Source organism: Piliocolobus tephrosceles, chromosome 14 (genome assembly GCF_002776525.5).
Source record: "Piliocolobus tephrosceles isolate RC106 chromosome 14, ASM277652v3, whole genome shotgun sequence".
In the NCBI taxonomy this organism is placed as follows: domain Eukaryota; kingdom Metazoa; phylum Chordata; class Mammalia; order Primates; family Cercopithecidae; genus Piliocolobus; species Piliocolobus tephrosceles.
Genome location: NC_045447.1, coordinates 5,090,841 through 5,107,344, shown reverse-complemented (window position 1 = coordinate 5,107,344; position 16,504 = coordinate 5,090,841). Strand labels below are relative to the sequence as shown.

General features: G+C 53.3%; 1 protein-coding gene across 2 annotated transcripts; it reads right to left on the bottom strand.

Moving 5' to 3' along the window:
* Positions 1-876: 876 nt before the first annotated feature.
* On the bottom strand, positions 877-13,614 carry GBGT1 (globoside alpha-1,3-N-acetylgalactosaminyltransferase 1 (FORS blood group)). Of its 2 annotated transcripts, XM_023189027.1 has the most exons (8): positions 13,437-13,610; positions 12,043-12,232; positions 11,048-11,113; positions 4,533-4,583; positions 4,419-4,454; positions 4,162-4,209; positions 3,699-3,833; positions 877-2,178 (listed from the first exon to the last, which is right to left on the bottom strand). In XM_023189027.1, exons 2-8 carry the CDS (start codon positions 12,111-12,113, stop codon positions 1,551-1,553), a joined length of 1,035 nt encoding a protein of 344 aa, XP_023044795.1. In that variant the 5' UTR covers positions 12,114-12,232; positions 13,437-13,610; the 3' UTR covers positions 877-1,550. The 2 variants fall into 2 exon arrangements, with proteins under 2 accessions (XP_023044795.1, XP_023044796.1); XM_023189028.1 differs by lacking the exon at positions 4,162-4,209 and having other exon boundaries at positions 13,437-13,614.
* Between the last annotated feature and the right edge of the window lie 2,890 nt (positions 13,615-16,504).

Sequence of the window (16,504 nt, the reverse complement as noted above, 5' to 3'; positions counted from 1 at the left end):
AACCAGAGTCTACCCCACCCTCCTCTCTGTCTTCTCCTTCCATGAAAAAGATGCTACTGTCTCCAGGGCAGTAAGCACCAGGCCACCAAGCCCTGAACCCATACCCCACCCCATTTCTGTGTGGCCAGGCAGACAGAACCACTGTAGGACTCTGAAGTCCTTCTGGTCCAGTCATCTTCCTAAGCCCTCTAATCCTGGCCCGCACCATTGGCACAGAGTCCCATGCCCACTGGTGGCCTCACAGGGCTGCAGTGACCCTGGATACAGGAGCTCCCAGTGTTGTCCAGCTGCTGGGCTCCATATCCCTCTACACAGTCAGGAGTGTGGTAGGTCTGCCAGCATGCTCCGCTTCACCCGGTCTCCCTGGAGAACTGGAATGAAATACTGTCTGTTGCAGCCTCTAGCTTTAGCTCAGATTTTCTGGAGTAACTATATCCCCTACCCCCACCCCCATTCAATTGTGTTTGAAATCCAGTCTGCCTGATGGAACAGGCACTGGGGACACAGGCAGGCTGGATGTGCAGGTAAAAATCACCTTAGTGGCCAGGCACAATGGCTCACACCTGTAATCCTAGCACTTTGGGAAGTCAAGGCAGGTGGATCACTCGAGGTCAGGAGTTTGAGACCAACCTGGCCAATATGGTGAAACTCCATTTCTACTAAAAATTTAAAAATTAGCTGGGTGTGGCGGGCGCCTGTAATCCCAGCTACTTGGGAGGCTGAGGCAGGAGAATCGCTTGAACCTGGGAGGCGGAGGTTGCAGTGAACCAAGATCACGCCACTGAACTCCAGCCTGGGTGACAAGAGTGAAACTCGGTCTCAAAAAAAAACAAAAACAAAAGCAAAACAAACAAAAAATCACCCTAGCTAGGGTCAAGCACACACCACCTTTATTATAAACTGCCCCAAACCCTCTTAAGAAGGAGGTGGCTAGTCCCCTGAGAGTGCGGCTCACTTTGGGGTGCAGGAAACCAGAGGGAGCCTAGACCTGCTCCATTTCAAAGGCTCTCTCTGGGGGCCTGAGTGAGGAATTAGCTACATGTGGTTGGGAGACATCAAGGGACACAGGACCCCTGTGACCAGAGAAAAGGGGTCTAGGGTGCCTTCACACTAGGGTATTAGAAATGCTATGTTAAGGGCAATATGCAATAAATGGGAGGCTGGCGCGGCAGGGTTCAGGCACTCTGAGTCGGGCTGAGGCTTCGGAGCCTGCCCCACAAAGGCACAGCTGCAGAACGCGGCAAGCCTGCCGGGCCCTGCCTTTATAACTGCGCCTCCCCTCCCCCGTCTCACCGTTCCTGTGCCACATTACTGTGAGATCTTGTGTGCTACTGTGTGCACAGCCCTCTGCAGTTCACAGTGGCCTTTCCACATCCCTTTTCCAGTTAAATTCGCCTGACTGACAGAGGGAAGTGGGACAGGGCTGGTCTGCACGCTAGTGAAGTGCTGGTGGCTGCAGGGCTTTGGATCCCCATCCATGGCAGCCCCAGCTCCGTGGTCAGCTCCTCAGGAGCTGATATCCTTGTCCAGTGTAGAAAAGCGGATCAGCTTCAGGCTGGGCGGCTGGGGCTTCCTGTCATCCCAGAGGTACTCGGGGGACAGCACCTTGGACGGCTTGAGATGAAGCGACGATTCAGGTGGCTTTCCTCCCGCCAGGCTGCCATGATGCCGTTGGCCTTGTCCGCCAGGATGGCCATGTGACAGCCCCTGGTAAACTCATATACCCTGGCCACCTGCCCCCCAAAGACTTTCCCACCATAATAGAAGTCCCCTTCGCTGTCTGCCACGAAGGCAGTGGAAACATGCCTGCGCTCGTAGGGAAACTGCTGGCGGGGTGTGGCGTAGTAGCTTGGGTGAATGGCAGCCACCAGGTCTCCCAAGGTCTCAGGGCCCCATGGGTTCCGAAACACCATGTCCACATCAAGGCAAAAGAGGTAGTCCACCTCCCGGTGAGCCCTCTTAGCAATGTGCTGGCTGATGGTCTCCATCCGGCGCATGGATGTCTCTTCCCAGTTGGAGTGACCCTGAATGGGGATGGTGCTGAGGAGCCGGCGGGGACCCAGCGGGACCCCGGAAACGGCTGCAGGGTTGTCAGTGAAGATGTAGTAGTGTACCTGGTACCCACGCATGAAGAACTCCTCGGCTGACTCCAGGAAGGACTGGATGAAGTCAGTGTACCTAGTGATGATCACCCGGTCACCCACCGCTACCCCAGCAGCCTGCCTGGGTCCCCACTGTGTGCTGGGGTCAGCCAGGCTGGGGTCCACTTACCAGCTCCCCATCTCAAGATGTCACTCTGCTCCAACCCTCTGGGTCCTCATTTGTCCAATTCCCAAAACGCTAGTACCAGCCTCTTAACGGCTGTTGTAAGCATGTTCCTGGTAGATATTTTTTTGTTTGTTTGTTTTTGTTTTTTTTGAGATGGAGTCTCGCTCTGTCGCCCAGGCTGGAGTACAGTGGCGCGATCTCGGCTCCCTGCAAGCTTTGCATCCCAGGTTCACGCCATTCTCCTGCCTCGGCCTCCCAGGTAGCTGGGACTACGGGCACCTGCCACCACGCCTGGCTAATTTTTTTTGTGGCCAGGATGGTCTCGATCTCCTGACCTCGTGATCTGTCTGCCTCGGCCTCCCAAAGTGCTAGGATTACAGGCATGAGCCACTGCGCCCGGCCTCCTGGTAGAGATTCTTTTTTTTTTTTTTTTGAGACAGAGTCTCACTCTGTCACCCAGGCTGGAGTGTAGTGGCACGATCTCTACTCACTGCAAGCTCCGCTTCCCGGGTTCATGCCATTCTCCTGCCTCAGCCTCCCATGTAGCTGGGACTACAGGCGCCCACCACCGCGCCCAGCTAATTTTTTAAATGTATTTTTAGTAGAGACGGAGTTTCACCGTGTTAGCCAGGATGGTCTCGATCTCCTGACCTCGTGATGGGATTATAGGCGTGAGCCACTGCGCCCGGCCCTGGTAGAGATTCTTATCCTCCTAGACCAGGTAAAGTTTTATTGAGCAATTTCTAAGTGCCCAGCAACGTTCTAAGAATTCTTATGATCTTTGATCTTCATAAGCTGCCTTAAAGCATGCCCATTATACAGGCAGGAACATTGAGTACCACAGAGAAGAAAGTAGCCAAGAAGCGGCTAAGTGGACGAATTAAGTGGACGAATTAAGGGAAAGCAGTTGAGCTAGATGCTGGGGGCATGGAGTGGGGTGTGGTTGACACAGCCCTGCCCCCAAGCCAAAACTCATCGGACAAGGGGGCCACCTGACCCTAGGTGGGCCATTCATCATCTGGCCATGCTTTAGGGCTTGGGGCCCCAGGAAATTCCAGGAAGGAGTCCCAGGGGCCCAAAGGGAGGCTGCCAAGCAGCAGCTCCTAAGGAAGCCAGGTGGGTTCAGGGAGAGATGAGGGCAGAGGAGGGGTCCAGATGAAACAGGGAAGGGCAATGGGACCTCCTGACAAAGGCTCCTGCTGTCCCCTCACCTGGACTCTGCCTTCCATCTATGCTAGAGCCAGACCCCCTACCCCAGGAAGCCCCCGTCCCACTATCACAGCCTACTCCGCACTTTCTGTCTGCTCGGCACCTGGTTCCGAGCCCCCTGGGTGCCCAGCAGGGTCCCGTGTGCACGTCTGGTCTCTTCCTGACTATAAACTCCTGTGGCCCAGGGAGACCTCCCTCCCCTTCCCCAGCCCACTACTCACTTCCCCACGGCAAACACCGTGACCCCAATGGTCAGGTTCAGTGGCTGGTAGATGTGCTGCAGAAGCTCTGGGTTGAAGGTCCCCTCGGAGACGATGGGCGCTAACCAGGGTGTGAGTGTCAGCAGCTGTGTGGGCCTGGCAGCAGGGGGGCCGTGGGCACTGAGACCCTCCCCTGTGAAAGCCTAAGTCTCCTCCCGGCCCTGGCTCTCACACTGTGTGACTGGGGCAGCTTCGTCCCCATCTCTGGGCCTCCCTTTCCTCACATGGAAAGGGGGAATAATGACAGTCATCTCCCAGCAGGGTTGGGAAGAACAAGAGTTAATGCACACCAAGGAGGAGCCTGGCATTGTCCATGTGTGCCGGGCCCCTAATAAGTGAGGGTCATTAAAAAGGGCAAGGCAACATTGTTAAGAACAATGGCCCGAGCACCTACTGAGTGCAGACACCCCAGATGTTACAGTACCTCTCATCTGCTCCTCCAACCTCCAGGGAGCTAGGTACTATTATCCACCTGCACAGAAAAAGCTCAGAGCAGTTGGGTACCCTGCCCAAGGTCACACAGCCCAGGTCCCTGACTCCCAACCCTGTGTCTGTCCATAGTCCCTAACTCTCTGGGCCCCAAGGCCACCCTGATATTGGCACCTCCACTACCCCAACTTATAAATCAGAGCTCTTTTGGCCCCTCCCCCCACCCCCTTCAGGCCTCTCCATGACACCTACCTGTGCTCCAGCAGCTTGGGCTGGGGGTACTGTGACCTGCAACCAAGAAGGACCAGTGGTGGAGGGGAGCCACCACCCTCAAGGCCACAAAAGGGGAAATGCCAGTCTCCTTACCATGCCACGGGCTGCAGTGGCTTCTCCCTCTTGCAGTGCAGCTTCATGTTGCTGGTGGCAGAGGCAAGAGAGAGTCATCATCGTGGGACTGGGGACAGAGACACTCAGCACAGGAAGAAGGAGGAGTCAGAGGCCCCTGCGGGCGGGCACCCAGGGTCCATGCAGGCTCCCTCTGACCTTCCCCCACAGCCCCACCCGACTCTACAGAGGAGCTGGGGACTCTTGCAGAAGTGATCTATCCAGGGTTGTTGAGAGAGTGAGTGACAGGGCAGTGACTCGAACCCAGTGCTGGTTAGTCCCAAGGCTGATGCTTTTCCAACCATGTCGCTCTCGTTGTCAGAGAGAAGGTTTGAAAAGCTGCAAAGGGCCGGGCACGGTGGCTCACGCCTGTAATCCCAGCACTTTGGGAGGCCAAGGCAGGTGGATCACGAAGCCAGGAGATCAAGACCAGCCTGGCCAAGATGGTGAAACCCCGTCCCTACTAAAAATACAAAAAATTAGCCGAGCGTGGTGGCGGGCGCCTGTAATCCCAGCTACTCGGGAGGCTGAGGCAGGAGAATTGCTTGAACCCGGGAGGCAGAGGTTGCAGTGAGCCGAGATTGCACCACTGCACTCCAGCCTGGGTGACAGAGCGAGATTCCGTCTCAAAAAAAAAAAGGAAGAAAAGCTGCAAAGGCCTGGTGACTGGGACCTCAGGTGAGCTACTTAACCTGAGCTCACTGTAATGGTCAGTTGTATGTGTTAACTTGCTTAGGCTGTAGTATCCGGTTTCTCAAACACAAGTCAAAGTGTTGCTGTGAAACATTTTCTTTTTTTTAAGAGACAGGGTCTTGCTCTGTTGCCCAGGCTGGAGTGTAGTGGTACAATCATAGCTCATTGCAGCCTCGACCTCCTGGGTTCAAGCAATCCTCCTACCTTAGCCTCCTGAGTAGCTGCACCTGCCAGGCATTCATTACCACCCCTGGCTGATTTTTCAAAATTTTGTAGAGATGGGGTCTTGCTATGTTGCCCAGGTTGGTCTGTGAAAGTATTCTGTAGATGTGATTAACATTCTATATCAGTTGATTTTATGTAAAAGGGAATATCCTAGACAACCTGGGTGGAACTGATCCAATTGGTTGAAAGGCCTTAAGAACAGAACTGGTGGCCAGCCCAGGTCACTCACACCTGTAATCCCAGCACTTTGGGAGGCCGAGGTGGGCAAAGCACTTGAATCCAGGAGTTCAAGACCAGCTTGGGAAACATGGCAAGTCCTAGTCTCTACAAAAACAACAAAAATTAGCTGGGTGTGGTGGTGTGCACCTGTGGTCCTGGCTACTTGGGAGGCTGAAGCAGGAGGATGGTTTGAGCCCAGGAGGTGGAGGCTGTAGTGAGCTGTAATCACACTACTGTACTCCAGCCTGGGTCACCCACAAAGTGGGACCCTGTCTCAAAAAGAAAAAAAAAAGAAAAAGAACTTTCACCTGTGGGCTGCAGTGTCCACTCCTGTCTGAGTTTCAGCTACCTAGCCAGCCTCACCATTACATACGTCAATTTTCCCAGGTACGTTGGCCTGTCTGTCTACCTGCCTACCTCTTACTGGTTCTGTTTCTCTAGTAGATCCCTGACTGCCATTTCTCTGCATCTGCAAAATGGGCAAAACCATCCTTAGCCCTAGCGGTGGTGAGAATTACACAAGGTGTGTGAGGGGCTCTTGGCCCATGTCCAGCATGGAGCAAGTGCTCAGTAAGGTGAGGGATCCTGGGCAAGTCTTGGCAGGCAGTCTGCATGGTCACTTTCAAAGTCAAACTGGGTGGAGAAGAAAGAAGGGGGTCTATGAAGGAGGTGCCAGGGCTGCAGGGTCAGACCCCTGGGCTCACCTCTGGCTCTGCCACCAACTGGCCCAGGACCTGGAGCCAGACATTTGACCCTATGAACTTTAGTTTCCTCATCCACAAAATGGGGACAGTAAAACCATCCACTTAGAGTGTTTCCAGCAGGTGGAAGCGAGGCGCAGAGAAGGGAAAGACTGGCCGAGCGCGGTGGCTCACATCTGTAATCCCAGCACTTTGGGAGGCCGAGGCGGACGGATCACAAGGTCAAGAGATCGAGACCAACCTGGCCAACATGGTGAAACCCTGTCTCTACTAAAAATACAAAAATTAGCTGGGCGTGGTGACGTGCGCCTGTAGTCCCAGCTACTCAGGAGGCTGAGGCAGGAGAATCGCTTGAATGCGGGAGGCGGAGGGTGCAGTGAGCTGAGATCGCGCCATTGCACTCCTGCCTGGTGACAGTGGGAGAATCCGTCTCAAAAAAAAAAAGAAAAGGGAAAAGCCACCCAGCCAGCAGCAGCAAGAAAAGGCCCGAGGTCGATTGTCCCCAGGCAGAAGCTCGTAAGGATCCCACTCACTGATGACACAGTAGTCTGCCAGGTCCTTGTAAGTTTCTTTTCTTTCTTTCTTTTCTTTTTTAAGATAGGGTCTCTCTGTGTTGCCCAGGCTAGAGTGCAGTGGCACAAACTCAGCTAACTGCAGCCTTGACTGCCTGAGCCCAAGCGATGCTCCCACACCAGTCCCCTTGAGGAGCTGGGACCACAGGTGCTCACCACCACACCCAGCTGTTTTTGTATTAATATTTTTGGTAGAGACGGGGTTTCACCATGTTGCCCAGGCTGGTCTTGAACTCCTGAGCTCAAGTGATCTGCCTGTCTCGGCCTCCCACAGTGCTAGGATTACAGGCATGAGCCGCCTGGCCTGGTCCCCTGTGAGTTTCAATACGTCATGTATGATGGGATGGCTGAAGCCTCCTTGAACTCTTCCACCTCTAGGCTATGCTCTTTTATTTGTGATAAAGTATACAAAACACAAGATTTACTACCTTAGCCAACTTTTAAGTGTACAGTTCAGTGGCATTAGGTACATTCACATTGTCATGCAACGATCCAACATTTGTGTCCAGACTTTTTCATCATCCCAAAAGGAAGCTTGGACCCTCATTAAACAAGAGCTTGCCATTGCCCCTCCCCCAGCCCCTGGGAACCATAATTCTTTTTTTTTTTTTTTTTTTTTTTTTTTTTGAGACAGAGTCTCGCTCTGTCACCCGGGCTGGAGTGCAGTGGCCTGATCTCAGCTCACTGCAAGCTCTGCCTCCCGGGTTTACGCCATTCTCCTGCCTCAGCCTCCCGAATAGCTGGGACTACAGGCGCCCGCCACCTCGCCCGGCTAGTTTTTTGTATTTTTAGTAGAGATGGGGTTTCACCGTGTTAGCCAGGATGGTCTCGAACTCCTGACCTCGTGATCCGCCCGTCTCGGCCTCCCAAAGTGCTGGGATTACAGGCTTGAGCCACCGCGCCCGGCGGGAACCATAATTCTACTTCTGCCTCTATGAACTTGAGTATGGAAGATACTTCCTATAAGTGGAATAATTAAGTTTTTGTCCTTTTGTGAATAGTAGCTACTTTTTTTTTTTCTTTTTTTAGATGGAGCCTCAGTAATCTTGTCTTCCCAGCTGGAGTGCAGTGGTGTGATCTTGGCTCACTGTAACCTCAGCCTCCCGGGTTCAAGTGATTCTCATTCTCCTGCCTCAGCCTCCCAAGTAGCTGGGACTACAGGTGTGTGCCACCACACCCGCCAGTTTTTGTATTTTTATTAGAGACGAGGTTTCATCATGTTGGCCAGACTGGTCTCAACTCCTGAGCTCAAGTGATCCACCAGCCTTGGCCTCCTGAAGTGCTGGGATTATAGGCATAAGCCACCACACCCAGCCAAGTTGCTACTCTTGAATTAAGAATTTTTTTCATGTCAATTTGTCAAACTGGCCCTCTGCCCTAGTTTCCTACAAGCAAGCATATTTCAGGGCCCTGCTCAGAAAGCCCTGGGATTTCAAGAAGTTGTCAGGAGTTAGAAGGGTCACCAAACAGCCCAACATTCTGCACCTCCCTGGCTCCTCTTTTCTCTCCACAAGCCCAGACACACTCCAGCTGCAGTGAAGAGTTACACACAAGAATACAAAAGCAGGCCGGTGTGGTGGCTCACACCTGCAATCCCAGCAAGGGTGAGTTGGGAGGATCCTTTGAGGCCAGGAGTTCCAGACCAGCCTGGGCAACATAGTGAGACCCTGTCTCTACAAACAAATAAAAAATGAGCTAGGAGGTGTGGTGGTGCGTACCTGTGGTCCCAGCTACTCGGGAGGCTAAGGTATGAGGATCACTTGAACCCAGAAGGTCAAGGCTGTAGTGAGCTGTGATAATGCCACTGCACTCCAGCCTGAGTGACAGAGCCAGACCTTATCTTCCCCCCCCCCCCCCCCACACACAAAAGATAGACAAACTGTAAAGAAGAAAAAAAAGTTGTAGGTATACTCAGCCAAGGGTGATGATAGCGAACCCACAAACAGACCAAACAGAGAAGGTGGGGAGGAAACACTTCACACAAGAAAAAATTCAATTAATGGGAAGACATAGGGAAAAGAGAGTCTCACTAGTAACAATAAAAAAAAAAAAAATTAAGTCCAGGGGTGGTGGTTCACACCTTTAATCCCAGCACTTTGGGAGGCCAGTGGTGGGGGCGAAGCCTGGCTGAGGCGGGCAAAGACCAGACTGGCCAAGATGATGAAACCCTGTTTCTACTAAAAATACAATAATTAGCTGGTGCGCCTGTAATCCCAGCTGTTCAGATGACTGAGGCATGAGAATTGCTTGAACCCGGGAGGCGGAGGTTGCAATGAACTGAGATCACGCCACTGCACTCCCGCCTGAGTGGCAAAGCGAGCCTCTGTCTCAATATCATCATCATCATCATCATCATCATCATCATCATCATCATCATAAATAAAATTTATACCAAAGAGGATAGCATTTCCCTCTCACAATCAGCAAGGTAGGTTCATTTTTGTTTTCATAACCCCTGGTATTCCCAGCAGTAGCCCAGGTGTATTACAGGGTGGCTTTGCTGGGTACTGCTTGGGCAGGGCACATGAATGAGTGACTGCTGTGCTGTGGTCCTTCTGAAATAACCCGATGAGATGGATCAGAACCTATCTACATCCTCCAGCCACTAAGGGAACATGTCTGAACAAAATGATCTTTGAAATGGAGAAAGGGTTATGCTGCTCATCACAAACTAACTTAGAGCCCTGGGAAACTGGGAGCATCATAAATGCCGAGAGCAATTGGTGGTGGGAAAGAGAGAGGGACTGAAAAATTGTGTGCCAGCCCCTGGGTGGAATAAGATGATGGTGATCAGGCCGATGCCGTAGCTCATGCCTGTAATCTCAGCACTTTGGGAGGCTGAGGCAGGAGGATTGCTTGAGCCCAGGAGTCCGAGACCAGACTGGACAACACAGTGAGACCCTATCTCATTTTGAGAAAAAGGGGATGGGATACACATGGAAAAATAAAGTTCATTCTGGGAAAACAGAATAAAAACTGCAAAAACAGTATGACCACAACTGTTCTAAATAGCAAGCAGCCATTTTGCATTTAGAACCATGTAAATATCTAATCTGTTAAATTTGAAAGCGGAACAAACAAGCAAAGCAAACAATGAACTTCAGAATTGGAGTGTAATTTTTGACAGGTGAACCTGACCGGGTTTTCTTTTTCTTTTGTCTTTTCTCCTTCCTGGCTTCCTAATTTACTATCATCTATGTTTACAATATAAAACATGCCTTGTTAATTAGTGGTCTGTGATTCAGATGTTTATCTTTCCTTGAGTTGTCATGAAAAACAAAAGACCAGATGCTCCTCTGAGATTATCCCAACTCATTTTTTCAGGCTTAACTGTTAAAAAGTCAGACTCGGCCGGGCGCAGTGGCTCACGCCTATAATCCCAGCACTTTGGGAGGCCGAGGTAGGTGGATCACTTGAGGTCAGGGGTTCGAGACCAGCCTGGACAACATGGCGAAACGCTGTCTCAACTAAAAATACAAAAATTAGCCAGGTATGGTGGCAGGTGCCTGTAATCCCAGCTACTCGGGAGGCTGAGACAGGAGAATCTCCTGAACTGGGGAGGCGGAGGTTGCGGTGAGCTGAGATGGTGCCACTGCACTCCAGCCAGGGCAACAGAGTGAGATTCTGACTCAAAAAAAAAAAACAAAAAAAAAACAACTCCTTAAGTAAGGGGGACTTTGGTCACATGTTCATTTGTTCCTTGAATCCATGGAACACAAAACTGAGCAACAGGGTCAAGTCCTAAAAGCACTGGGCCCCTGCTGGTCACCAGGAGCAACAGCAGGCTATTTGTGGGCATCATTGCACTCCCTGTTCTCAGTGGCCAGACACAGCAAGTGAGGCTCACAGCTGTGCAAAATGTGGAAGGTCAGACCATGCAGGGAGCTGCAAGGATGCTGGAAGACCGAAATGGGAATTTCACTTCACATTTGTCACAGCCCTTAAATTATCTAAATACTATTGCATTTATCAGAAACATGAACTTAGAACTCAGGAACCGGCAGATGAAGTGAACTTAAATACTCTCAGGTCTCCCCAGCTGTGAGCAGCCCACAGGGCCCCCAGTTCTAGCCCCACCCATACTTACAAGATCTCTGGGCAGGGGAGATAATAGGGGACATAGGAGACTGGCAGCCAGTTCTCAACGTACACCCTGTGAAGAAAAAGAAAAAATCTGTTGATCCACTCTGCTCCAGAGGCTGAAAACACACCTCACGCACATCACTGGGAGTGAAGGTCTCCCACAGTGCATTAGGAGACCAGGTTCCCTGTCATTCTGTAGGTCTGGCTGACCTCGGAGGACAAAGCCTACTGGTATTCCCGGCATGTGTCACAGGGCCTGGCATGCAGTCATTCATTCACCCATGCAGTCATTCATTCCCAGGGAGTGTATATTCTTGATGCTAGGCCCCCCACACAAACAGCAGGGTGAGGGGCAGCCCCAGGAGCTTCATGGAAGGACAGAAACAAAGAGTGAATTTGGGAGCGTGAACAGGAATTCCCCATCAACATTTGTTGAAGGATGGTCCAGGCAGAGAAAAGAGCAAGTCAAGGGCCGGGCGCGGTGGCTCACGCCTGTAATCCCGACACTTTGGGAGGCCGAGGCAGGCAGATCACAAGGTCAGGAGATTGAGACCATCCTGACTAACATGGTGAAACCCCGTCTCTACTAAAAGTACAAAAAAGTTAGCTGGGCGTGGTGGCAGGTGCCTGTAGTCCCAGCTACTCAGGAGGCTGAGGCAGGAGAATGGAGTGAATCTGGGAGGTGGAGCTTGCTGTTAGCCGAGATTGTGCCACTGCACTCCAGCCTCGGCAGCAGATCAAGACTCTGTCTCAAAAAAAAAAAAAAAAAAAAAAAGAACAAGTCAAAGGCCAGGGACCAGTACAAGACAGAATTCAGAAGCCAGGGGCACTAGTTGGGTCTTGCTGGAGCTGAGATTGGAGGACAGGACAGGTGAGTCAGGAGGGGTTGGTGGGATCTGGAATCCTACGAGGAGATCAAGGTTTTGGGGTTGACTTTTAGAGACAGTGGGAGTCCTGGGTGGAAATAGAGACAGGAAGAGTTCTGTGGGGCAGACTCACCACAGGACACTGAGGCTTGTGCCCGCCAACAGGCAGAACCCCAGACCCAGGGCCAGTCTCCGGCGATGCATTGCTGGGGGCTGCACCAGAGCCTGGGCACCTGCAGAGACCCCACCAGTCTGGGCAGATGAGGCTGTCCCCTTGCAGGGATGTCAAGCTCTGAGCCTGGTTTCTGAGGTCCCGGGAACATCTGCAAAGGAACGCTTTTATTTGAGATGGAGTTTCACTCTTGTCACCAGGGCTGGAGTGCAGTGGCGCAATCTCAGTTCACTGCAACCTCTTCTCTTGGGTTCAAGCGATTCTCTTGTCTCAGCCTTCTGAGTAGCTGGATTCCAGGCATAAGCCACCACGCCCAGATAATTTTTGTATTTTTAGTAGAGTCGAGGTTTCTCCATGTTGGTCAGGCTGGTCTCCCGACCTCAGGTGATCCTCCCGCCTCGGCCTCCCAAAGTGTTGGGATTACAGGCATGAGCCACCTCGCTGGGCCAGGAATGCTCTTTATCGGGAGACGGTGACCCCAGCCCTGCAGCCCTGCCCTCCCCTCGGTCACCCACTGGAGTCATGTGGACTCTGGGTCCCGCTAGATCCCGGGTTCAGCTCTGGCAGCTCTGGGCGCACGATGGCAGTGGCTGGGTGCTCACCTGTTACTTCCGGCAGCCCTTTGGGAGAGAGGCTGGGACTGACTTCGCGGAGGCGGCGGACCCCTGCCTTGGCTCCCGCGTCTCCCTCACTAGGTCCATTCCCGGAGGTGAGCCGAGGCCGCTGGGAGGGGCGCATGGGCCAGTCCACTGTCCGCTGGAAATCAAGCCCCGAGGCACAGCGAGGACACACGCAGTCCCAGCGCAGGATGAGCCGGGAGGGGCGCCCAGGATTCCCCGAGCGGAGCGAGGTGGTCGCTGTCCACCTCTCTGGGAGGCAGGCCCCGGGTTCTCCACGGAACCATGGGAACGCGCCTCAACCCGCTGGCTTGGTGACCTTGGGTCATCCCCTGCTCCCGGCCTCAGTGGATGGGGGCCGGCACGCGGCGCCCGGGGGAAAACGCACGGGAAAGGCTGTGAAACGCTGGGCGCAGCCTGGGCCACAGTGAGCGGAGGGCGGGGGTTCTGGGGATTAGGCCGCTGCCACTCGGGAGTGTCCGGCAAGCCCTCTCCCTCTCTCTTCCTCTGGGGCCTCAGTTTCCCCACCCGGGCCTCCAAGCCCCGTCTCGACCCCGCCTCCCGCGAACGCAGAGCCCCTTCCCGAGCGCCGCCAGCCCCAGCCCGTGGTCGAGACCCGGGACTCTGGGTCCGAGATGCGCACCTCCTGGGCTCAGGGCCCTCCTCCTTGGCCCCCCGCGCGGCAGGGACTGGGTGGGGCCGAGGGAGCGTGACTCCCCCTACCGGGTGCAGACTTACTCCTTGCTGCCGGACCGGCGTTACGAAGGATGGAGGGGCGCCACCCCGGCGCAGAAAACGGACTCAGCTGGCCTGGGCCCCCGCGATACTCGTGCGATCGGCGGCGCAGGTGGAGCCTGGAGCAGGGCAGGCAGCGGGGCTACGGCGAGGCTGGAGAAGCCAGACAGGAAAGAGGGAGCGGCAGCCCCGCCCACCTACTGCAGGCCCCGCCCCTGCGGTCGGAGAGCGCCTTCCCTGCGGCCCAGGAGCTGGATCCCGGGGGACCAAGCGCCTGAGCTGACCCCTGGGCCTGGCTTCCGCTAGCTGCCTAGAACTCGGCCTAGGATGCAGCAGGCGCAGCTCGGGGGGCCAAGAAGCGCAGGTCCGGGGGCAGGGTAGGGTGCAGGTGGAGAAATGAAGCGATTTGTGAGGAAAACCTTACCTTGTTTATAAGAGCTTTGAAGCAGTCACGGAAAGGGAAAACCAGCTGGACGCCACTTGCTGTCCGGTTTAGGATCTGTCCTCCTTTGCTCGGGGCCTCTGAGCCAGGCGCCCCTGCCCAGCGAGGGGACACAAGCGAGTGGCTCCCAGAATTACCGGGAACCTCCATGTCCTCTTCTGTGAAATGGCACTGGTCGCGCTTTCTTTCCACGGCCTGTCGGGGTTGCATTATCCCTTCCACGAAGGGCTGCTCTTGTCCACCCCAGGGACTCTGGGACCCCAGGAGAGACCCTCTTGCAGCTCACCAGAGGTCGACCAGCGCATAGGGTAGAAAGTTTTTGTAGCAGAAGCCTCTTCTAGGCAGGGTGTAGGAGGGGAGGGGCAGGAAGGCACAATGAAGGGGCCCTAAGGGAAAATAAAGGAGAGGGTGACCAAAGGCGGGGGGTGGGACCCAGCCAGAGAGGGGCTCAGAGAGGTTACCAGTGTGCTCCAGGTCACAGTGTAGCTGCAAGTTGGAAACTCAGACCTGCCTGGTGCCTGGGCACAGCCTCCCAGTCGCCTCAGAAGTGAGATGATTACCTGTGTCCTTGGGGTTTCTCTAGAGGACCACAGGTTCCTATAAGGCAGGGCCTGTTTTCTCAGTCTGTGGGAGCCTGGCACCGGCCCTGGGAGCTGGTGAGTGCTGTTTAAAAGGTCACCCTTCCACCTTTTAATTGCAAACACGACCTCCCTGGGACCTGGTCTGGGATCTGCTGATTATTTTCGTTACTCAGTTTATGTTTGCAGAGTTCCCTGGTCTGCCTTCCAGACACTGATGCCTCTCTGGGAATTGTTTTCTAATACAGCTTTAAGGTGATCAAGACAGGGCCAACGTAGCCCTACGGCTCTGCCTACTGGCCGCAGCTAGCAGTCTCTCCATCCCTCCCTGCTGCACCCCCAGAGGAGAAAGAATTTGGCCTAAAGACAGCACTGGCCTGGAAGGGGCTGGATGCAAAGGTAAAGAAAGACAAGAGAGACATCCATGACTTAAAAATATAATAATCAAAGGCAAGGGAGGTAAAAGGAAGATGGGAGAAAACACTGTAGGTATTTCTCCCATGTGAACATCTTTCTCATCCGGGAGTTAAGTGGGCTGAAATAGGAATGTAGGCAGAGACTTGCAGTGTTCAAGGGAACCAGAAAGAACAAATCCAAGTCAGGCAGAGTGGGAGAAGAACAGTGGGGAGAAGAGTCGCTGCTAGCCTTCCAGTGGTCTCTCTCTGTCTCTGTTTTTCTGTCTGTCTTTATATATGACTTAAAGAAAACTCTTATTAAATATTACTTAAGGCCGAGCATGGTGGCTCAAGCCTGTAATCCCAGTATTTGGGATGCCAGGGTGGGAGGATCATGTGAGCCCAGGAGTTCAAGAGCAGCCTGGGCAACATAGCAAGCTATGAGGCTGGAGCCAGGGTGCCAGAGTGAGACTATGTCTCAAAAATAAGTAAATAAATACAATTTTTGTTTTACTTATATATATATATATATATATTTTTAAATGGGGTCTCGCTCTGTCACCCAAGCTGGAGTGCAGTGGCGTGATCTTTTGAGACAGTGTATTGCTCTGTCGCCCAGGGTGGAGTGCAGTGGTGCAGTCTTGGCTCACTGCAACCTCTGCCTCCCAGTTCAAGCAATTCTCCTGCCTCAGCCCCCTGAGTAGCTGGGATTACAACACCTGGCTGATTTTTATATTTTTTTAGTAGAGGGTTTCACCATGTTGGCTAGGCTGGTCTCAAACTCCTGACCTCAGGTGATCCACCCACCTCGGTCTCCCAAAGTGCTGGGATTACAGGTGTGAGCCACCGTGCCTGGCCTTACTTAACTATCTTTTGAGGAGGTGGTGGGCCACTGAAGCTGAGACCCAGATCGGTGCTTCCACTGCTGGCTGTGGGTGAGATGCTCTCCCTGCTTTTGGGCTGTGAGCTCTCAGGACAGGGATGGTGTCTGGGGTTCACTGTCATATTTCAGGTGTCTGCACACAACAGGGGTGCTGGATGCATGCAAGAGTGAAGGAATGAATGAACCCAAGACTTCTTTGTGTCTCAGATTCCTCCTCTGTCAAATAAGAGTACCTGCTTCAAGGGGCTGTTGGGAGGATGACACTTATTCATTCATCTATTTGTTCAATAAATGTGAAGTGCCTCCTGTACCTGAGGCTCTGTTCTAGAGGCTAGGAACACATGGTGAACAAGCATGTTCCCCGATGGTGTGGAGCAACCACCCCCAACCCCTAGCAGGGTTTAAATGAGGAAAGGTGGGTCTCAGGCACGTGGTCCGAGCTCAGCAAGAGCAGCTGCCGGGATCGGGAGGTCACGCGCAAGTTCCTGTGCAGCAGCTCAAGACCAGCCTGGGTGGGGTCTGCAGTGGAGGGGATGTAGGATCCTTGGTCTGAACTCCCAGGCTATCCAGTGTCCCTACGTAACCATTCCCCTCACTGGGCCTCAGCTTTTCATCTGGAAAATGGGCTTGTGAGGATATCCATCTCTCAGTTTCTCCATAAATTGGTCTTGATCTTCTGAAGCAGACAAAGAAGTGACTATCTTCCCACTGGTAATCCTGGAGGGCTGAGGTTTGCGTTCATGAAGGGAACAGGGGAAATGTCCTCTGCTAGG